Source organism: Plecotus auritus, assembly GCF_963455305.1.
Source record: "Plecotus auritus genome assembly, chromosome: 4".
Classification (NCBI taxonomy): domain Eukaryota; kingdom Metazoa; phylum Chordata; class Mammalia; order Chiroptera; family Vespertilionidae; genus Plecotus; species Plecotus auritus.
In genome coordinates, this window is record NC_137775.1 from 22782614 (window position 1) to 22807035 (window position 24422).

The following is a 24422-nucleotide window of genomic DNA, read 5'->3' on the forward strand; positions in this document are numbered from 1 at the left end:
CATTATCAAACATAAAAAATAGATAATAACTATGTATATATTACAAATGTTCTTTTCTTTAAATGTTTTTAAAAGATGGATTTGGAAAGACAAGCAAGAAATATGAAGACTGATAGCATATCTGAAAAACAGAATATAATTTTTAGAAATACAAAATAATTGAAATTTGAAACTCTATGAGTTGAATATCATATTAAGAGCAATTTCAGGAAGAATTAGTGAATATGAAAGTAGCATTCTGACCTCAAAGTTCTCCAAGACAATACAACTAGCAGAATGGCTAAAATTTTAGAAGACTGATGATTCCAAGTGTTGAGGAGAACAAAAGCACCTGAAACAACCCTACATCATTGCTGGGAATGTAAAATGGTGCTACTACTTTGGAAAACAGTTTGGTAGTTTTTAAAAATGTTAAAAACATTGAATACCCTATGACCCAGCAGTTCTATTCCTAGGTATACACACAAGAGAAAAGAAAGCAAACAGTCATAGAAAGACTTGTACACAAATGTTCAGAGCAGCTTTATTATAATAGCTCCAAAGTAAAAACCACATATTCAGTCCAAAGTAAAAACCAAATGAATGGATAAACAAATTGTGCTATATATCCATATAATGGAATGCTACTCAACAATAAAAGAATAAACTATTAAAACATATGAGCATTTGTTACCTTGTTTTGAATAAATTTCAAAACAATTATACTGAGTAAAAGGAAGCAGACTAGACAAAGTACATTATGATTCTATTATATAAAATTATACAAAACTAATCTATAGTGACAGAAAGCAGATATATGGTTGTGTGGGAATAGAGGGAGGGAAGGAATGAGAGAGATTACAGAGCCATGGTGAAATTTGGGGGACATGCTTACATTTTTAGTGTGATGATAATTTCAGAAGTGAACACATAGATCAGAACTTATCAATTATACATTTAAATATGTACAATTTGTAATCCATATACTTTAACAAAACTGTTAAAAAAAATAACACTGTATAATAACATTATGCTCCCTTTAGAATGGCTAAAATATAAAATACTGATAATATCAAGGACAAGGCCACTCAAACTGTTGGAAAACTGTATTGTTTCTGGGCTTGAACTGTTTCTTGAGCCAATCCCAAGACCAGGCCTCAATCATAGATTCTATCCTCTCATTTGGAACCTTGCTACCACCATTTGAACGAGCTCAATCTAGGCTTCTGGAAAATGAGATACTATACATGAGAGCCCACTTCCCAGGGAGGCCTCCTAGACCAGCTTACAAAGGGCTGACTCCCAACCATATGACAGAGCTCAGCCATCAATAAAGAACTGCCTACACAACCCAAGCTGATTACAGACCTACTAGAGGCCAGGTGCATGAAATTCGTGCATGGGGGGGGGGGGGGGGGGCGTCTGTCAGCCCAGCCTGCACCCTCTTGAAATCTGGGACTCCTTGGGTGATGTCTGACTGCCAGTTTAGGCCCAATTTCACAGGGATCCCTGCAGATCGGGCCTAAACCTGCAATTGGTCATCCCTCTCACAATCTGGGACACTGGCCCCTAACTGCTTGCCTGCCTGCCTAATCACCCCTAACTACTCACCTGCCTGCCTGATCACCCCTAACTACCTCTGCCTGCCTGATTACCCCAACCATTCTGCCTGCCTGATCACCCCTAAATGCCTCTGCCTGCCTGATCTCCCCTAATAGCCTCTGCCTGCCTGATTGCCCCCAAGCACTCTGCCTGCCTGCCTAATTGCCCTTAACGGCCTCTGTTTGCCTGATCGCTCCTAACCACTCTGCCTGCCTCCCTGATCACCCCTAACCGCTTGCTGGGGGGCTGCCGGCTGGGGTGAGGGGCCGTGGTCATTCTGGTCTCTGGTCATTCCACCATTTCAGTCGCTGGGCTTTTATTATATAGGATGAGTAAGCAAAGCAATAAACAGAACCCCCTGGCCAATCTTTAAACTATAATACATGTGCATTTACTTAAAGCCTTTAAATTTGGGGTGGTTTGGTACACAGCAATAACTCACTGATATAAATGAATAAAAAATTATGGTATAATCACTGCACAAAGATGAAAATGCACACACTATTTTCTATTCACAACAGCATGGGTGATTCACATATCATGTTGAGCAAAAGATGCCACACACAGACGAGCACTACTGTCTGATTCTCTTTACATAAAGTTCACAACTGGCCAAATTAATAAAAGGATTTTTAAAAAATGAATTGGTAAAGGATTAACAGTAAATTCTCCAAAGAGGAAATATAAATGAAAAGAGCCCCAGTCTCAGTGGCAGTCTGCAAAAACCACACCAAAACTACTTTAAATATTTGTTTCACCTATCAGTAGGCAATAAGTTGAAAAGACTGAAATATTCAGTATTTGAGAGGGAATGAGGAAATATGTACACATTTGCTAGAATGTGAGTTTTAGAAAGTAATCTGATGAATATATTAAAATTTGGAATGTATATAACCTTTACTCAATGCATTTATGAATCTATCCTACAGAAATGAAACCACTAATACATTAGAGCATACATACAAGAATATTTACTGTTTACAGCAGCAAAAAAATAAAATCACCAATATGTGTATCAGTGTGGATGCCTGCAAAAATTGTGCTTTTTATACATAATAAGTGATTTAATTATGTAAATGTTAAAATAAATGTGCTATTATGTTTTTACCTATAATGATAAAAGTGGTAATTTGAAAAAGCAAATTTTAAAGTAATATATGTAGTGATCTCACTTTTGTTTTTTAAAAAAGAAGGGTGATTTACTCAATAAAATCCTATATAATTTTATAAATGTTTTCTTGAGCATAAAGTTATAAAATATTACAAATACATCTGTTGACATTGGTTACCTCAGGGAAGTAAAATTTGGAGGAAGGAGGATGCCATAATTTATTTTATACACTTTTCACTTTTTTTCTTATAGCAAGTACCTATTATATTGAAAATTAAAGAAAAACACATGTTACCAAGTGCTTTTTAAAAATTCCCAGCATTTTAAATAAAATAAAGAATATCAACCACTTGATTAAACACAGTTTTCAAATCTTATGTCAAATCAGCACAAGTAGACACACACATCATACAAAATAGACCAAAGAAAAGGAGGGAAAAAATAAGCATTCTCTTGAGAAACAGTGTTCAGAACAAATTCCCTAATCTCTCAAATGATGAGACAGACAAATTTAACCGCTGTGATTTCTTTTCAAGATAATTGAAAGCCAGGTCAGGAACCTATCATATCACATATGAATTTCATATGATTATTAATTCAAGCTGAAGAAGAAATGAATTATTACATAAAATAATTTTTAGCACTTGGAATAAATATACTTTAAAATTATGTGACCAAACCAACAATCTGTTGGAAAATTTAATCTGCTATATGAGTAGAAAATATTATTCAGAGTACTGACATTTCCTGTTTATCATAAAAAAAGAATTTACTAACCTTATAAATTTAATTCAATTGTGTCTCTTATGACATCTTGCAATGAGAGCTTGCCATACATAACAAATAAGACACATTTGGCAGGCCAACTTAAAAGAACTCAGCTTTATCTTAAAGGTGAATCCTACCTAATAAAGAGGGAATATTCTAATTGACTGTCACACCCTCACAAAGATGGCGGCGCCCACAGCCAATAAGAAGGAAATATGCTAATGACTTCCACGCCCTCAAAGATGGCAGTGCCCACAGCTACAAGATGGTGGCACCCAGTCCCCTCAGCCCCACTGGGGCAGCAGGCACGCAGCACAGCTGGGCCTTCCCCCAGGCAGATCCGGCTGCTCCACACCCCTGCCTCTGGAGTCCTCCAGTCCCCTCAGCCCCCCAGCTGCCCAGGGCCAGCCCTAGGCACAGGCAAGCCTCAGATGGCGGCTGCCCAGCCGCCCAGGTCTGGCTCGAGGCACAGGCAAGCCTTGGATGTCAGCTGCCCAGCTGATGCTTGAGGTGCAGGCAAGCCTCAAATGGCAGCTGCCCAGCCAATGCCCAAGGCACAGGCAAGCCTCGGACAGTGGCTGGCCAGCTGCCCAGGGCCGCCTGAGGCTCAGGTAACCAGGGCCGGCCAAGGCTTGTGCTGCTGGCAGTGGCAGCAGCAGAGGTGTGATGGGGGAGTCACCAGGTTGCCTCCCGCCCCTAAGGGCTCCCTCACTGTGAGAGGGGGCAGGCCAGGCTGAGGGACCCCCCCATCCAGTGCATGCATTTTCATGCACCAGGCCTCTAGTATAGAAATTAAAAGCTAAGGTAGTGAAAACAGTTAGTTATAAAGGAACTATTATGGCATATAAAATCCAGTTGGATGTAAACAAATATATTTCAACGTTTCCCTCTTCTTAATGTCTCAAAAAAAAATCAATGAAATCAAAGTGAGTTTCACAACTGCTTTAAATTACTAGATAATTACAAAAACTCTAAGCTTTCTTTCATTGTAGATTATTAGAAGATGACAGAGTAGAAAGGGATATAAAGTTTGTGTAAGTTATTTGCCTTGATATTGTTTTACATTTTATATGTTGAAAGAGAGGTACAGATAGGTAACAGCAATTTGGAATTTATGACCTAAACTTGAATCCCAGTTTCAATTAATTAACTGGATAAAAAGGGCAGTTTTTTTCAATAGCCCTCATTTTCTATAACAATGGTATCAAGTTGACAAAAGCAAACAGAAGGTTTAGAGTATCAGAGTAAAAACAAAAAAAGTTACTATTGAATGATAATATTTCACATCTATCTTGCCTCGGTTGCCTTATAACCATTTTTAAATAATTTTCACAGTAATCTTATGAATGGAATAGATAGTATCTCCATTTTGCCAATAAGAAAATGGAGAATCCCAGTTCTACAGAGTATTTAAGTTACTCAAGGTCACATCCGTGGTAAATGACGGAGCCAGGATTTACTAGTAAAACCAGCTCTAAGTGACCAGAAAGACAGGGCTCTCCAAACTTAGGCTCATGGAAGTTAAGTAAATTGTGCAAGTCCCCACTGCTAGACTAAGTAAATGATGTTTTATAATACTAAATCCTCTGTGACATTAGGAAAGACTGTTAATTTTCTGAGCCTCTGTTTCCTCATCTGCAAAATGGCATTAGTAGTGAATAAAGCACATACATAATGAGCAATCAGCAAATATTTGCTTTCTAAAATTCAAACTTTTAAAGTACTTTCAGAGTAATTTTGTTATTTCCATTTTATGGGGATATATGCTGATACCAAGATCACAACTATCAATACTATGACCTGTTATTGAATGTGCCCTGATGAAAACCCTGTGTTCAGTTTCCACCCAAAAGAACTAATTTTGCCTTGAAATCAAAATTGGCTATTATGGAGAAGATGCCCAATTTCATTAATAAAGATGGTTTTAGAAAACCTATGGAATTGTTTTGTAATTACAAAAAGCATACATCTTTGGAAGGTGGTTTTAAAGCAGCATTTTTTTTTCAAATCTTGGGCCATAAATAAATAAATGATATCTTGAGATAGATCTTTATTAGGCCCATGACTCAATAAACCAAAAAGCTAAATGATACAAACCTCTTCTATAAAGAATCCCACATACATTACATATATTTAAACTATTAAGAAAACATGACTGACATTGACAATGGGAATGGACATCCAACAAACAGTCAAATCACTTCTAGAGAAGACACCTTCATTGCCACAAGGACTGTGAGGCCATCTCTCCGTTCGGAGGAACCGCTTTCAGCTTTTCTTTAAAGAACTAAATGGTTACATGCATATGTGTGCAATTAAGAGGTAGCCTAGATTTCTATTTCGGACAGTATGACGCAACTTGCCAGCGTATTAACGTGAAGGAAAACTGGTAAATTCATGTCTAGGGATAAAGCTACACAATGGTATCATTCAAGATAAAATCAGTGACCCCATTTAAGTACTAAACGCCACAGTCTGCAGTCCCTTTCAATATTTCACACTAGGGGCTTTCGTACGGATAAGGCATTCTCCCATCAAAAAATGCAGTTGCCCTGACAACAAGTCACTGCAGGGATTCTGCATTCTCATCTGACATAACTAGAATGTGGATTTAAAGTTCAGCCGGCAGCTGCTGGCTGGCTCTAGCACGAGCAGATGCTGGTCGTAGCATCAAGTATTCTTTGCCACATGTGCAACCAGATGGAGCTTCTGCACACACCAATGTGTAATACTTCCGAACTTTCACGAGGAAGCCAGATTCCTATTTTTTCATGTTTTCCACATACCTAAAAGTCATATTTTGAGGTTAAGCCAGCAAACATGCTCATTCGTTTTTATTTTTTAAATATACAACATTCCTTGGGGAAAAGTATACAAACAAGAAACTATCAACCTTGGGCAAGTGACTTAACCTCCCTGGGCTTCAGTGTCCTTGTCTGCAAAGTGAGGATAATACCACCTGCTTCCTGCAGGTTTTATAAAGCTCGACGGTGCACAAAACATACAGGGCTCTCAATAAACACTGTCTTATCATCTAATTGTACTTTTGCACTTAAGTGCATAAACAGAGAGTTTGCCTCCTACCCACCCTCACCACACCTCAGATCCATCTAGTGGTACTTTCCCCAAATTATTTTTTCCATGTGGCACGGGACTGCCCTTCACTGTTCTCTCCTTTCTTTTTGCCTATACTATGTACTTTCATGCCAATGTCTGCTCTCTAGCTTTAGGGTTTCTCTGTTATTCGGTGTACCTCTTCTCACCATCTAGATTGAAAGTACCTCGGGGGTGAAAGCCTATGTCTTATATCACTTTATATATGACAGAAGACATAGCATTGAGCACTCTCCAAAGCAGGCACTCACTAGACACTGATTCATTCTTCCTTATAATTTAGAGGTAGTGTGAGGGGGTATTTCCAGCAGCTTTAGCTAAATAGTGTATTAAGTGCACATCTGATTTCTGAAACATACCACAAAGAAAGTGCTTTTCCTATATTCTCGGGATTTCCTCACACTAAGCTAAAGGCTATGGGTAGCATTTATATTCTGATTAACAGTTATTTACATGGTTTTGCCTTCACTTAATATTTAAAATTCCACATAGAGCAATTCAGTGAGACTCTTTATTGGTAATGGAATGCATTTAAAGTGATCAAGGTGGCCTTCCGTATGCAATTTCTAAAATGGGTCCATTACACTACAAGTATTAAAGTATAGAGTTAACTTTGATGTATATATTTCACTAGAACACAAATCTTTTTCCCTTCATAAAAGAAAGTATCCCTTATATCTGAATTAGTTCATGGTGAAATTTTATAATGAAAGTCAGCTGCAGCTCCAGGAAACAGCTGGTGTTTTGCCTCTTCACAAAGAAATATGCAATGCATCAAGGAATAAACTGTCTCAAAACAATAAATTGCTTAAATCTTCACGTGCAGACAACTAACAGTGCATCTTATTGTCGATGTTCAATGTGTGTTCAATTTTACAATATTTGTTGGAAAAAAAAACAATGTATTACTCAAAAAAATGTGTATTCATGCTACTAAAAATATAAAGGGTGTTTTGCTAGATGCTATAAAATAAAACTTAAATACAGTATCCTGAGAAATTTTAGTAAATATAAAACAGTGGTTCTCAACCAGAGAGTTTGTAATAAAATCACTTGGGGAACTTTTCCAAAAGACAGCAACAACCAACACCAATAGAAGGGCTTTGACCTCACACCTAAAGATTCTTTTCAGATGAGTGTGACGTGCACCCTAGGTTAAGAATCAAGAAAAAGAGCCTGGCCGGCATGACTCAGTGGTTGAGCTTTGGCCTATGAACCAAAAGGTCTTGGTTCGATTCTCAGTCAGGGCACATTCCTGGGTTGCACTCCATCCCCAGTAGGGGGCGTGCAGGAGGCAGCTGGTCAAGGATTCTCTCTCATCATTGATGTTCCTATTTCTCTTTCCCTCTCCTTTCCTATCTGAAATCAATAAAAATGTATTAAAAAAGAATCAAGAAAAATACAATGACTCAAAAAAGCAAGACTCAACCATAACATTTTTGACATGTGAGTGTAATATTTCTCTTCATAAAATAGATCCCCAAGGTGTCGCCCCAAAAAATGTTTTCACACTTAACAGCTGATGGCTCAATTGATGTTTATTTTCAGATTTAACCCATTGGAATTAATAATTATTCAAAGTGTGTATACATTGGGGACACCTGTATTGTTAAATTCACATATAATATGAACTTTTTATGTAGAAATCCATTCATTTTAAATGCACCAAGAGAGGCTTGATATTCTAAAAATTACAACTGTTCAGCTTTATATAACTTGACTAGGGTGTATAAAACTATCCTTTGATTTATGAGTTTTATAAACTTGAATAGTAATCATCTCTTTTATTTCAAGTGAGTTTCTACTACATACATATTTTCTGCCAATTACTGAAATATCCATTCGTGAAAACTATTCAATATTTCATCGTTGCAACAAACAGGAAACAATGGATGTCATCTTGTTTTAATAAGTATATATATTTTTACCTTGAAAACAGACATCAAAATAAAATTGGCGCATTATATCCTATGGGAACACACACCAAAGTGATCTTCATTTCTCTTACAACTTTTTAGAACAGACTTTTATTATGGTTTATTTTATAAATGTTATAAATTTCTAGTTTTGCCCATTCCCATATTTAACTAAAGTCATGAAATTTTAAGGGTTAAAGATCACTTAGAACAGCCTCTCAGTTATACAGATTTGTAGTCTGAACTGTGTTGTTAACATAAATTGAATTCAATCTCCCGAGAAGCGCTGTGGAGGGGACACATTCATGTTGGGCAGACCAATGGTCAGTGTAAGATTAGAACTCACACCCTCAGTCTGGTTCTTTGGCCACTCTGAGATGCCAACACTTCTAGTTCCCTTTCCAACAACATGGTTCTTGTTTTTATGGTACTTTCTCAGGAATTTTGCCAAAAATTAACTTCCAAGTGAGAATGCTAGTATGTCTTCTCAAAATTCCCTTTTTATAGACCCTTATGGTGAAGGGGGAAAAAATAGGTCATTACTATTATTTTCACTTAACTCCAAAGAGGATTATAATTCAGTTTAAATAGAAGGCTATGGATTGTTTCCAATGACATGATCAATACAAGACGTGTCCTTAGCAGGCTACCTTCTTGCCACTGAAATTATTTCAAAATCCTTTCTCCCTCATGTCTTCTCTGAGATTTAACTATGTATAATTTTTTGCCTAATCATCCTAATTCTAACTTTATTTAATTGACTTCCTAAATCACAAATGAAACAGTATGTATCATCCCTTGTTAACAAGCATTTTCTATCCCCAAGAGTGACGATAGAAGGCCTTTGTGTACTCAAATGCCATCTGACTAGATTTAAGTTAATTTCCAGTATCTCTGAACTGGATATATCTCTGCAAGGATCTGTTCATGTAGCCATTGGTCTATGTGAAGGACACACAGCAGCCTGGATTCTGGGAAGCATATTCAAAGGGCCAGTGGCTGTATATACTAGTAAGCTATCAGACATTTCTCACATAAATTATTTTTCATTGTAGCATATATCATCTGGAAAAATCATAAGGCTTGAGCTAGTAGAAAATGTATAGAGAAAAGTCCAGCCGTTTTGCTAAAAAGGTCTGTGTTCACTCTTAGCTCTGCTTCATATAATTTGTGTAATATTAAGCAATTCACTTATTCATGCCATGTCTCAGTGTGTGCATCTGGAAAGTGGTGGTAATTCAACTGACCTCATGGGGGGCTGTGAAAATCTAACAAGATAATGTATTAAAGTAGCAAAAAATGGATATTTTACCTATATACTTCCCTGTACAAAAGTAAAAGTCATTCATATCTTAATATTACCAAACTTCTCTATTATACCATCAACATCTAGAATTCAACATAAATGTCTTAGCACTCTTTCAATAAAATTGTTAATAAAATTATTTACCAATTTTTATACTTAATAATTATTAATAAATGTGCTAATGCTTTTCAATCTTGTCATCCAACCTTTGGACTACTTTAAAAAGATGTACTAAATTAGGGAGAGAGTTCAGTGGTAAAAGAACAAACAAAAGTAAATATATTTTTATGTCTGTTGAAAATGGCATTATGAAAGGCCATAGAAGGGAAGGCTAATGGGTGAGCTTGGAATGAAAAAGAATATTTCCCAGAGGATAGTCACCAGCTGGGTTTTATCCTCACTTAGACAAGAACAGGAGGAAATTAGCTTAAATTTCATTTGGTTTATAACAATGGACGCAAGCTATGAAATCTAATTCCCAGGGAATCGTTTCTTCAAAATAAAATAGAGACTTACTGCTTAGCATAGTTTCAGTGCAGTCCTACTCAAAGTATGAGAAAATACTAGATGGAGTTTAAGTTGTCCATCTATAATCCCCATCAAGAGAAGAAAACAAGCAATTACAAGCCTATTGTGTAACAGGTGTTTTCACTTGTATTCATTTCATCTTCACTGGAAATTATTTTTCATACTTCACAAATGAACACACAAAGTCTGAGAATTTAGCTTGCCCAGGGTAATTGAGCTAATAGAAAGCAGAGTTAGACTACAACCCCTACCTATCTCCAGAGCCCATCCTGGACACTGTACCAACCTGTAAGCCTTGCTCACCTTGGCACTCTTAATTTCTATTCTATATAAAATGACATTATTTTAAAGATTTAGATTATTTACTTATAAATTTAAATTTATGTTATTTAAATTATTTCCAAGATTTAGAGGTACATGAAGCCAACATAAACTGGGAATATGGCTAGTACTTATTGAGCTATCTAATAATATATGACAAACATAGAACTCTACAAAATATCTCATTTAATGATGACTGCCACCAGTTGAGACAAGTTATTACTATTATTATTCTTCCCATTTACAGGTGGAAACAAAAGCCTCAGAACATAAGCTAAGAAAGCCCATGTCCAAGAGACTAAAGAAGGGGGCCTTTTAACTCAAGGGAGGCAGTGGGGTCCTACGCGTTTCACCCTACCATGCCCAGGGACAGTGAAAAGCAAGCATATCGGGAACTCAGACCACAGGGCATCCAAACCCCAGCACAGATTTCACTTCTAGTTTGTAGCAAGTCATAAATATTTACAAGTAAAAAGAGCCTATGGAAATCATCTGGTCCAGTTCCTTTATTTTACAGACAGGGAATTTGAGAACCAGTGTGAGGTTAAGCACTTTCTCTCGGGTCAGAAAGATAATTAGTGACAGAGTTAACAATAAATCACTTCCATGAAAAGACATGCTTTCAAAGTGAATTCAATTACCTTGTACCCTCAAGTGGTTATTAAGAACACCCATGTAGCTAGACAATCTCCAGTATTTCTGTGAAGTAGATGTAACCGAAGAGGATCTGAAAAGAACTTTGCAAAACTGAGCAAGCTAAGTCAACAATTTTTAAAATGTGCTAATTTGAGTCAAACTAAAGTTACAGTATCAGCCATGGAAATGCCCAAGTATTTTCATCTCTTCTCTAGCAGATAAAAGAAATATAAAATTTCATACATACTTGGATATAAGCGTATAATTATTTTTGTTTTTATAAACTGTGGATGACAAATTCCCAAAGAAGAGTATTCTTTTGCATTTATAGCATAACTTTCCCTAGAGATCAAGAATGACAAAATCACAGGTGCCAGTGGTAATGAACTGATATTAGAATTCAATAACCAAATAGAGTGTTACAAAATGCTTAAAAGGAGTGGAAAGTATTTTCACATGGGGCCTCTCTGAAAGTCCATTTCTTTCAACAAACTAAATAAATCTGCCTAAAGATTCACAGATTTCCCTTTAGGAAATACTAAATTAGTAAAAGACAGAGAGGAAATGTCAGTAAGCCAAAAGAAGTTATACAAAGTCAGAATGGAAATGGGTAAAAATACAACCAACCATTCAGTCAATAGTCAATAGAAAACACTACTAATCTGCCACATAATAAAGTGAAACAGAAGGTGAACACATGGAAAAACAATGAGAACTAAAGAGGAGAGTCTGTGGAAATGCATCCTGATGACAAACCAAAAAGCCATTTCCATCAGGGGAAAAGCACATCAATGAAAATATATTTTGCAGTGTTTCATGGGGGTGTGGAGGAAGAAGATATACTGACAGAGAAGAGATAATTCTAGCAGTTGTCAAATCATGTAGTCTGAAATTTAGAATTCCCACTACTTACTAAGTTTAACCCTGAAATCTTACACATTTTCAGAAATATAAACCCTCTCTCATACTTGACATTTCAGAATGTGTCAATGTTAAATTTGGCATTTGATGGTGTCATTTTAGTAAAAAGAAGAGAAACTGGGCTGGGCTGCAATGCCCACTTAACATAGCATATAAGTCAACTATTCATACTATGAGTCTAGTATAGGAAAATCAATTTTTGAATGACTATTTCATGGATATACAGTACCCTGCTTCAAGGACATTTCATGGTTATTCAATGACAATTATGCTTAAGTTTCCTAGTCCTAGGAACCATTCCCCAATTAAATCATTCAGATTTATGAATGCCACCAACAGAAAAGAATAGTAGCATCTAATTTCGTAGCAAGAAAGATGTTCTGTTCAGTAGCAAGTAGAAAGCATAGCAATTTCTTTCCTTCCTGCATCTATTGATGAGGATGATTGACAGTGCTTGTTCACCTCAATTTCAGATTTCTCCACAACAGGTCATTCTCAAGATGGTCTCCCTGAATGAAATGAGTGACATTCTAGGTTTTATTTGAAACTCTGACTGTCTGGAAAGTGTTGGCTTGTTTGAGATTCCTCAGCAACCAGAGACCTAACAAGATGATCAACAGATTAACAATTGTCTATTGTTAGTGATTTACATAAATTTATTTAATTACTTTATTTAACAAACACTGTGTACCAGACACTGTTCTAAATACTTATAAACATTAAGCTCCTTTGATTCACTTAGTAGTCAGAAGAACTCTATTGGGTAAGAACTATTATGCCCATTTTCCAGATGAGAAAAACTGAGGTTCAGGGAAGTAAATAATTTTCCCAAGAGCACAACAGATAAAAGTAACCCTGTCTTAAAACTCAGTAATGGTCAACCTTTTTGCACGATGCTCTGCCCTTTTCTGGGCCTGCTCACTAAATAGTAGTTCTCAATGAAAAATCATTCAGCGTACAACACTGAAAACAAATGGCCTAATAATAATAGTTGGACTTAATAAGAGCTTTCTATGTGTCAGATACTGTTCTTAGTGTTAACCATTTAAAAAAAAAGAACTGATGTTTATTCGTCAGTATAAACAATCATATAAGGAAGGTACCATTACCATTTAAATGACAAAGTTAAGCTGTGGATGACAGTTAACTTTCCACAGTTAAACAACTAATAAAGGAGAGGATTCAAACCTGGCCCTTTGGGATGAAGAACCCACCTACTTACCATGAATCTGGTCCGTTAAGAAGAAATGACTAAGAAATGATAATTCAGTCTGGCTATTTTTTTTCCTCTTTAACATCATAGGCCATGAACAACTATGTATTATTATTGAATAGGACATATCACGTTTAAACAGATGAGTTGGGTGTTTAATTTGTCTATGAGAATTTCCTGGCAATTATCTTCAAAAAAAGGAGTGTGTTAAGCAAATTGATAACTCCAGCTTCTATCAGAGTATACCCAATCCTCACTGGTAGGTGATAACAGTAATACTGTTACTAAAGAAAGTGGAAATAATCACTTCCCCCCAAAACTTTAAATTTAGGGTAAAGTCCCATATTTGGCAAAGGTAACTAGGGTCATGTTTATTGCGTATGAAGAGATCAGCTGGATAGTGGGTCTCAAGACAGAGAGACAGAGATGAGCTCTTATGAGAAGTGTGGTTTTAATATAAATTACCAAGAATTTTCTTTTTTACAATATCTATATCTGTGTACAAGTGGTCTGTGCTGTCATCTGATGATACAAACATTTTCAAGTCACAATTTTAAACATTTGTACAAGATCAAAATACAAATCAAAAACTGGAATCACAAGTAAATAGAATCCACCAATAATTTTTATTATAATACCATCTTTAGTGCAGATGAAAGTATTTATCTTTGTCATTTTATAATTTTAGAAATTATTTACCATATATCATACTTTTAGTAGTAAATATTTATATAATTACATGATTAAAATTTAAATTAATAATGTAATGAATATTTTGTATTTTAGTCATTTTATTAAATATATTCATGATCAAGGCACTGATTTTTTTAATCTGCTTAGCTTTATGATTTTTATTACAACTAAAAAATGTACTATCAACATTAAACTGCATTTACAAACTTTTCCTTGGTTTGAAATAGAGTCCAGACAATAAAATTGATTTCTCACAATACTACTTTAATCAGTATGTTCTTAAAACTCACTTCAAATGACATACAACATAATACAATATGAAAACAATATTCTTTTTTCTGAGAAAGCACCTTGATTTGTATCAGAGAAGGACAGAGGCTTTTGGATATAGCGATTTGTAAGACATAAGCTAAGGAATAATTAGCATTTAGCGAATGGCTTTTCAAAACATAGGAGTCTTTGATTCTATGAAAAAGATATACTTTTCTTATATTTTAGAAATCATCTCTGCTAAGGAAAAGAGAATGAAAATGCGATAAGTTCTTAAGATAAGTTCTAAGTCTATGAATTTTACTATAGAAATTCATTAAAATTGTCAAATGCCATAGGCTAAAAGTTAAAACTCAAAAGTTACACAACCTAAATGTAGGAATTTACTTTTCCAATAAGCCTTCTTGGCCTTTTTGTATATTATCCTACTTGAATTCATTTTTAAGTTAAGTGTTTCATAATACTTAATGAACTTCAAAATATTTTAGGGTTTAACAAGCTCGGGAATTTATTATAAGTCGTATTCTTGAATAATAGTAGAATTTTAAAATCTGGCCACTAACCCTCTGCCCTGCAAAAATGAAAGCTCATCTCTGACCTGTTGCCCTTCCCTCAAATCCCCTTTGCTGGGATAAAGAACTTCTGCCCTTTTATAGACTTCCAAACACTGCAAAAGATGCTCCAAAGCCTTTCAAGTCACTGAGACCCCTCTTGATACCTAGGTAAAGACAGCAATGTAGACCAAAAAATACTTAATTCTAAGCACACCCTTTGATATAGATACCCACACATCTGAGAATTACTAGGATGTGCTTGTCAATGGAAATCTACTAAAAATTCTTAGATGAGATACCAAGCAAATTCCCTACGTGGAGGGTCAGAATACATGCTCCCTTAAATGTAGACAATTATTTTTATTTCATTCAACTTAATCATTAGCATTAATAAGGAAAGGATAAAAATGAATTAGTATAAGTGATTAAAGACTTTGCATCCTATCAAATGAATCAAGGACCTATTTTATGAAACATTTGTTCTTATTTCTAAACCTATGGTTTTTTATATGTCCCTTAAGCCAGGTTCCAGTTTAATTTACTGCAAATGACACACAGTAGTATATGCTCACAGTTTATAAAGAGTGGGGCAAAAGTAAGTTTATAGTCATTCGTATGAAAAATAACACAATAATTAACAAATAATAATACAAGGATACATTCTGTGTTTTGCATATTCACAACCGTAAGCCTACTTTTGCCCCACACTGTATAACTATAGTATTCTCTTTTCTGGTAAAGACTTTTCCTTGGTGTCAGGAAAGAAGTTAGGCACTGTATTAATATGTAAATATTAATCTGCATTTTCTTTTTACAAGAAACAGAAAATTATAAAGCACAGAGGTAAATGACTCATCTGCAGTCATATTAATGCTGTCTTCTGATTGCAAAAATACTCTACAAGTATTTAGATCCACTTACTGATTCAGTAAGCATTTCTCAACCTGCTCCTCTTGCTTCTCTAAGTAGTTATGAATCATTCTGTAAATGAAAAGCAGGTATGTGCCACTGGACCAATATATTAGCAAATGACAAATTTATGTCATTTCTTAGAATACACTCAGTATTTCCATTTCTACCCAAAATGCTTTGAGGTTGGTAGGGAAAGTGTTAGGACTGACCACCTTTTGCAGATGAAGAAATCAGGTCCTACAATGCACATTACCTCAGAGCGAATTACCTGAGACACAGTTAATTAAAGAGTCGACCTGCGAATCGTACCTATATATTTCCCTCTAGATTCCAGAATCGACAAGTTTGGTCCTTTCTCACATCCACACTATTTCATTACCCAGTCTGAGGGCTGGCAAAAAGTTGGCAATGTCTGGCCTCTCACATGTTTACAGTGTTTGATATGCACTGTTTCCTTCTATCTTATTCCTTCCTACGTCTTGGTCCTGACTCCTACAATCTCAGTTCGGTTGAGACCATGGATAGCTTCAGCCACCGTGGAACAGCCAAATAATTACCTAGCACAGAGCCAAGGACCTGTGAGGGTTTTTAAATACCTGTTCATTCACCAACTACAGGCAAAAGTTTTGGGAGATCTACCTTTGAGGGATTGGGGGGGAATTATATGCCATAGGCAAGCTGGGCTTATTTACTACACAATTCTGTATTTTTTATCTTCTGTATAAATTCACTAATTTTCTTGTTTTCCTAGTTTCAAAAATAGTGTAACTATTATCTTTACGAGAATATTCAGTATTTTCAATGACAGATATTCTCAAACAATTTTGGTGGGGAATGTAACCTTCCTGGATATAATTTACCAATGCATAAATATATTATTTTAAATTGTAATTCCAACAATTCCAATTTTAGAAGTGTTGTCTAAGATAAACTAGAGCTGTTCAAATGCATCCCAAAACTTCTACCTTTAACATTTAAAACTAGGGACAAAAATCCAGAAGACTAGCTACAATCCAAGCATTCTCCTTAAATTCGGTGTCTCTCAAGACAGTATGTGTGTCAGATAAGCCAGTTCTTTGTTCTCCAAATAACTTCCATAAAATGGAAAATCATTTCTATGTATGTTTTACCATTTTCATTTTTAGAACAAGTTCTACTCCATTCAAACAAATTAAGTTTAGCCTGTGAGTGAGTCACATACCTTTATTACATGATGCTTTTCCTGAAACACAGGAATCTTAAACATTTGGCACCAATATGTTGTACCTTTGTTTGGGATGGGGACCTGTCTTAATAAAAAGGGAAGGAGAACACAAAGTCACATTTTTGTGACAAGAGATTAAGTACAAGTAAAAACTCTTATACACTTTCAATAAACCCACTCCTGTAGTCCTAAATCCTGAAGAAACTTACGTTCTGATTTACTAGCTCAAAGTATGGTATGGCTGCAGGCAACACATTGGTTTTCTCAGGATTCAGCAGCCGCAGACTCTTGGTGCCACGATTGGAGCTGTGGTACTTGGGACCGTCTTCTCCCACGTCTTCATGGTGGTAGGCCCAGATCACTTTCATAGTGCTCTCCTGGAGATCAGACATGGACACAATTATCTCAGGAGAAGTGAAGAAAAGAGAACAATAACATTTGGAATTCTCTAACATTAAATGTGTAAATCTGATTTGATCATTAAGTATCCAAATAGACAAGTGTGTGTGTGTGTGTGTGTGTGTGTGTGTTGTGCGCGCGTGTGTGTGTTTGGGGGGTTGGGCAGAAATTGTCTCTCTGAACAGGCATGATTATGTGTTCCAAAGCATGGTGAAGGACAACTGACATATAGGTATGCTTTCACGCATTCAAAAACAACAAATCATTGTCATACTAAACCTCCAAACCAGCAACTGGTAGTTACCAAGCAAATATTCTTGTTAACCAGCAGAGATTTTGGAAAATTAAAAGCTGTTTTGATGCCACAGACATTTTAGGGAAAATAAATAAGTAGAATGGAAATTAAAATTATTTTCCAGGTCAGAGTTTTTACTTTCACAGGCACTAGCCCAGTTATATGTGTGAATTTACATAAAATGCAAATACAGGAGGAACTTCTGATTCTGGATTTGTTAACTTTGAATCTATTTAATAGTCACTTTATGAATCTTGGGACTTTCTAAGGAATCAGTCCATTATTCATTTTGATTTTAGAAGTTCACGAAGGTGAATCAGTTACAAATCAGATGAACTGCTGTCTTCCAACTAGGGGAAGTACTGTGTCATATGACACTGGTTTCCATTTAGCAACCAAGAGAGATTGCCCAAAAAGTGGTGGGGCTGCAGGGAGGGTTTGCTGGGTATAAAGGAATTATTTAGTCCCCTCATAGATAAAGGTGTCTTTGTCAGATCTTTGTAATAAAAACTTTGAAAATAAATAATACAGCAAATGCTATTTATTTTAAAAGTTATATTCTTGCTCTAGCCGCTTTGTCTCGGAGATAGAACATCAGTCTGCAGACTGAAGGGCCCCGGGTTCGATTCCAGTCAAGGGCATATACCTTGGTTACAGGCTTAATCCCGGGCCCTGGTGGGGCACATGCAGGAGGCAACCAATCTATGTGTCTCTCTCACATCGATGTTTCTCTTTCTGTCTCTCCCACTCTCTTCCAGTCTCTCTAGAAATCAACAGAAAAATATCTTTGGGTGAGGATAAAAAAAAAGCTATATTCTTTCTTAGTAAGTCAAATGACTATAATTATTATTCCATTAAAGTATAAACAGTGATCCATGTCTTTGCATGTGTTTTTTCTTCCTCTTTTACTCTGTAAGCTGGATGTTAATCAAAACAGCTTCAGATTTTTACATTCCTATTTTTAAAGCTTTGATTTACCAAATAAAAGAGATAATTTTACTGGTCCTTACAAAATGAAATTGATCTAAGATATTTGTGGAAACTCCCAAAGTACCACATGAATTCTATAGCCTCTAAATATTTAATTTGCATATGTATAAAGATATTGCTTTTTGCATGAGATCTGCCAATAAGAAATCTGGTATAATATGTTGATAGACAATTTTAATCAGTTTACTATTCATCCTGATTTTAGAAGTTTACTAAGATGAACCAGTTACAAATCAGAGGAATTATATTCAGGATCATACTTCTCTCTCCTGTAATACATTTCTCACAATCCTTATCTATTGTCTATTTTCAAACATTACAGAGAAGCAAAAACTCTTTTGAAAGTCAATACACTCTTTATACAGCTCTTCAAAGTTTGCGATTCACACAAAAATTGCCTTTATTGATATTTATAGTCTTAGATTTTTTTGTGGCTTAGAAAGAGAATTCAAGAACATTCCCCCAAAGACTATGTGACTTTATTATCAAATATAATTTTTAAATATTTGTTCCTTTTATTCTGTAAAGGGTTTTACAACTGTAAGTGTACAATTTATTCATGCATGCATTCCCTTGGAGACTCCTTACCGTTATGGTCTTGTCATTGATGTCACATGTATGCAGTTCTCTGGTAAATTCAATTACTGTGTGTGTGCTATTTTCCATGGCATAGTCTAGGTGGTAATCTTGCTGTGCATCTTTTTTCAACTCTCTATTTTCATTTGTAAAATAATCCTGTAGAAGACATGGGGTGAAAGTCAGTATAGCCTAAATTCAGAAGGAAACGAGTTTAGATTAAAAGGACCTTAAAAAACTGATTCTGCGTTTGCTTATTACATAATCCCGTAATTTTGTAAGCCCTGGAATTTTCTAAGGCTCTGGGGGGTCCCAGTTAAGAGAATCAATTCCCTAGGAAATTGGCCCACTTTCAGCTCCTGGACCTTCAGGAAAAGGCAGTGTGGATGTATAATACCATAAAGCATCAGAAGAGATGGAACATTTGAGATCACTAAGTGTGAAATTGTTTGCCTCAAAGTGAAATAACTAGTTCTTGGTAAAGCAAGAACTAGCCCCACTCTTTTCCTGGATGGAGTGTCCCTTCTGCACTTAAGCAAGGAGACCCATCCTTACAGTGTTTTAGTATGAGCTTTAACGGTACATGCTTATTAAAGTGAAATATAATAAAAAGTAAGAAAAGAAACTAGCTGAATTATAAGTTACTGAAAAACTAGGGAAGTTTTGTTTTTGTGGATCAGCTGTAACTTTTGTACTAAACTTCTTCAGTGCTATACAGTTCACTTCTAAGAGGCAGACAGATGCATCAGAGAGGGCATGAACTTTGAAAACAAATGACTAGGAGTTGACCCCAGCCCTCCCCTAAATGCCCTGAAGAACTGTTGAAGTCAAACTGTGAGCTTTTATTCTAACATTAGTAAAATGGGGATAATATATAATATACCCTACTTTATGGATTCTGAAAGATAAATAAATGAAATAGCATATGGGGGTGAATGCCTACCATGGTTAGTGCTCACTTAATGACATTTCCTTCCCTCTTCTAAATTGTAATTTTTTCCAAAATATTTCCCTATGCCTTTTAGCATTAGCTTACTATATTGAGAGTTATAAAGATCATGTTGTTAATTTTCATCACTTATAGACACAAATTTTGCCTTAACTATTCTGGTTTTTCAGTACATCATGATACTTTATTTTTGGTAAATCGCAAAGAATTTTTTTAGAATATACATACTAAAACATAATTATACTAACCTTTACTAACACTAAAATTACTTTTGAAGAAATGATTGCTATGTTTGGGAGAGAAGATACAGTATACAAAATAAACACCTTAAACCATCAATAAATGTCATACTCAAATGGATGGCATTTGAAACTTTTATTCCTAGTACCTTGATATCATGTGTGTGTAAATTTGACATCCAGGATCCCAGATCTAGACATTGTTCAAACTCCACATTACTGGCAATGCTCAGAGCCTAACTTTTTCACTCCAGTAACAACTACAATTTATTGAGAACATACTATGCCCTAAGCCCACTTTAAGCATTTTCCATGTATTAACTCATTTAATCTTCATATCAAGTCTATGAGATAAAACTCTATTTCACAAATGAGACAATGAAGCACAAAGAGGTGAAGCATCTTGCCCAGGACCACGTGGCAGATAAGTGGTAGTAAAGCCAGTATTCAAACGCAGGCAGCCTGTTCTAACTGTAGTAACCACTTTAGGAAAAGTATGACTTAGTTCATTTTTCTATGAAAAAAAAATGTATACATCAGGTTTTTCACATAAAATCTTACTTTTCCTACTGTTAAAGTTGGGGTTTGTAAAAAAATATATTTTGAGAACTAGTTGTAATTGTGAGAGCAATTCAAATGAAATATTCCTATAAAACTGAGATTTTTCCCAGTTTTAATTACACAGATTTTCAATATGTAAATGAAACAACAGTGTCAATAGGCAACAGGGAATTTAGATAAATGAACTGTGCTTTATACTAAGCTCATATTTCGTTACATGAATCAAGCAATCACAGTTTCGCAAACAAAAAGAATACAGTACAAAATGTAACCAGTTCGAAGAGTAGAATAATTACCCTGGTCTTACAAACATGTTTCCACAACCATTAGTCTCTCTAACCATCCAGCTGGCTTGCCAGTTCTCCCTTTGTTCTATTTCCATTCACCAATACCAATTCCTTCCAGCTATTCTACTTTTTCTGGTTTTTCAGATAACCTAGCTCTGAGAAAGAAAATGGAAGAAACTTCCCTCAGGTCTCACTAGCAATCCTATGGCTCATCTGCCCTGTGTAAACTGCTAAGTTTACATTTTTTGTAAATGTTCAATATATAGAAAAGACAGCTGCCAATTATGTCGAGATTCCAGATCCTGGAAAAAATGTGATTGTCTAAAAGAGCTAATATCTCCAACCTTCATGAGGGAAAACAGAATGGATTTGATTAACACTAAAATTGAAATGCAAAACATTCCATTTTTCAAATTTTAAGGCTTATTTGGAAACATATCTTCAGATTAGCTGTCCAACTAGTATTATTAGTTACGTGTCTACTTCAGCGGGGCCCTTATTAATGCGGAAATCTGTTACTCTCTTGCTGTTTTCTCAGGAAACTGCCCAAGACAAATATAAACCTTCTCTATATAAGATGCCAACACTTCCCCACCCTCAGTTTATGATCATACATCTCATTTTATTGAGAGAATTTCAGTGAGAACACACAGCGTGCCTTCTTTCTATCCTAAGTAATACCTACTTTATGAAATCATAAAACATACTTAATCTAAATGAAATCCTGCCCAGCTGACGTGGTTCAGTGGTTGACCAACAACCTATGAACCAGGAGGTCGCGGTTCAATTCCCAATAAAGGCATATGCCCAGGTTGTGGGCTTGGTCCCCATTGTGGGGCCTGCAGGAGGGAGCTGATCAATGATTTGCTCTCATCATTGATGTTTCTACTTTTCTCTCCCTTTCCTCTCTGAAATCAATAAAAATATATTTTAAAAAATAAGAAGAAAAGAAATCCTAAATAGAGAAAATTAAAACAAGAAGCAGATGGGACAAGTAGAAAACAAATAGATGTAAATGAAATGAAAAATAAACATTAAAATAGATCCTACATACATAAAAAAGTTAATAATTTTATGCATACCTTGATACATAAAACTTGGATAATTTAGATGAGAAACAAACTCCGAAAAAGACGCAAACCAGCAACTTAGTCTGAAAAAGAGATACTCTTAATAGCCCTATAATCTGCTTATGGGTAAAAACCTTCCTACAAAGAAAATTCTAAGCCAAAGTGCTTTTACTTGATATTTTAACCAAATATTATTTAAGGAAGAGATAATATCAATCCTTCACAAACTCTTCTAGGAAATAAAAAGGAAAGGGCACTTCCCAACTCATTTTTTGATGCTAGCATTACCCTGATACCAGAACAAAGGCATTACAAGAAAATTTACAGATTACTTTCTTTCATGAGCCTACCTGCACATTTTTAAAAAATGTATATTAGCAAATAGTTATATATAAAAAGGATACTATATCATGACAATGCAGAGTTGGTTCAACATTAGAAAATTAATCAATGCAATTCATTGTATCAAAATTCTAAAAAAGAAAACCATATGATCATCTTGATAAATGCAGAAAAACCATTTGAAACATTCATCCATGGTTAAATCTCTCAGTAAACTACCAATAGAAAGGTATTGCCTTAAACTTATAAAGGGCATCTATAAAAACCTTACAGCTAACATCATACTTAATGATGAAAGACTGAATTCTTCCCCCTCTAAATTTGGAACAAGTAAATCCTAGAAACAAGGTAAGAATGTCCACATTCTCCACTTCTAGAAGTCTCTACTGTTGATTGCCACCTCTGATACCTATCTCTGTCATTCCCATCCCCTAACTTGGACATTAAAGTTCTCTCTTTGACATTACACTCCTCTGTCTTCATATTCCTTCCTTTGGGAAACTCATATACTCCAAGAGTTTCCAATCATCACCTGTATTTAGTATCACATATCCAAAAGTCTATTGGATACCTTCACCTGGAAGTCTTTTTGTCATCTCAAATGCAATATATTCAAAATTATATTCACCTTCAATCTGTAAGCTTATTTTCTTTACTTATACTGCTCTTCTCCCAGCCATCCAAATTCAAAACCATAGTCTTCTTTAACTTCTTCCTCTTTACAACTTCACAGATAGCCCCGCTCCTATCATGTCTTCCTTTGAAAAAAATAACCCACCTTTTACTTCCACTCCATTACAGCTTTTCTGGTCTCAGTTCATACTCTACCACCTACATATTTCTGTCAGGTTCTTCCTTCAAACTCATTCTCAGTGTGTCAATAGATCTAATTCGACAGTATGTAATACAAAGTTCTATAACTTAGATGAAGTTTCTCTAAAATTTAGTCTCACCTGATTTTCCAGGATGACTATCATTAATCGTACCACATGATCTTTATTATCTATTTTTTATTCCCCTTAAATACTCTGCCTTTTCCCAGCTCTTTGCTTTTGTTCGCATTGTTCCTCTCTATCTCCCCTGCTTTCCTCCCTGCACTGAGATTGTTCTCCACTAACTCCACCCATTGAAGTACTTGAGACCCATGACTCTTATCTCTTCTATAAAGTTTTCTTTGATCATTCCAACTGGAAGTGACCATTCCCTCTCTGAATCCATATTCTTCTACCTGCACTCCCATGTAGGATGCAATATATTCTAGACACAGCACTATCTTCTCAGCCATGAGACAACTACACAGAAATAGATACCTAATCTTGTTAACCCAGTTACTAATTTGTAACTTTAGAGTAGTTGTTTACATTGTAAATAGAACAAGAAGAGGGAGACAACAGATTATTTTTTCACTTGCTTTCAATTATATTTACATATGGTTAAGATCTGAAGTGGAATGTGTTTAACCAGATGCTAGAATGAGTTTGGGTCTGCATGATCTGCCATGCAAACACATCTGGCACTGAACTCTGGGGATCTTGTTACAACCTTTTAGGCCCTAAATGGACATGAATCTTATGAGACTGACATCAGCATTTAGGAATAAAAAAGTTCATGCATGCAAACAGTCTTTGAAATCCTTTAACACTGAATGGCATTCCCTACTTATTGT

General features: G+C 35.5%; 1 protein-coding gene across 1 annotated transcript in view; it reads right to left on the bottom strand.

Annotated features, from left to right (window-relative positions):
• Positions 1–24422, bottom strand: part of MOXD1 (monooxygenase DBH like 1) — an 85536-nt gene that overhangs the window by 45660 nt on the left and 15454 nt on the right. Inside the window, exons 2-4 of the mRNA XM_080664041.1 lie at positions 19321–19467; positions 17258–17425; positions 17046–17129 (exon numbers count right to left, since the gene is read on the bottom strand). Of these exons, the coding sequence (XP_080520167.1) occupies positions 17046–17129; positions 17258–17425; positions 19321–19467 (399 nt within the window). The remainder of the gene's footprint in view (positions 1–17045; positions 17130–17257; positions 17426–19320; positions 19468–24422) is intronic.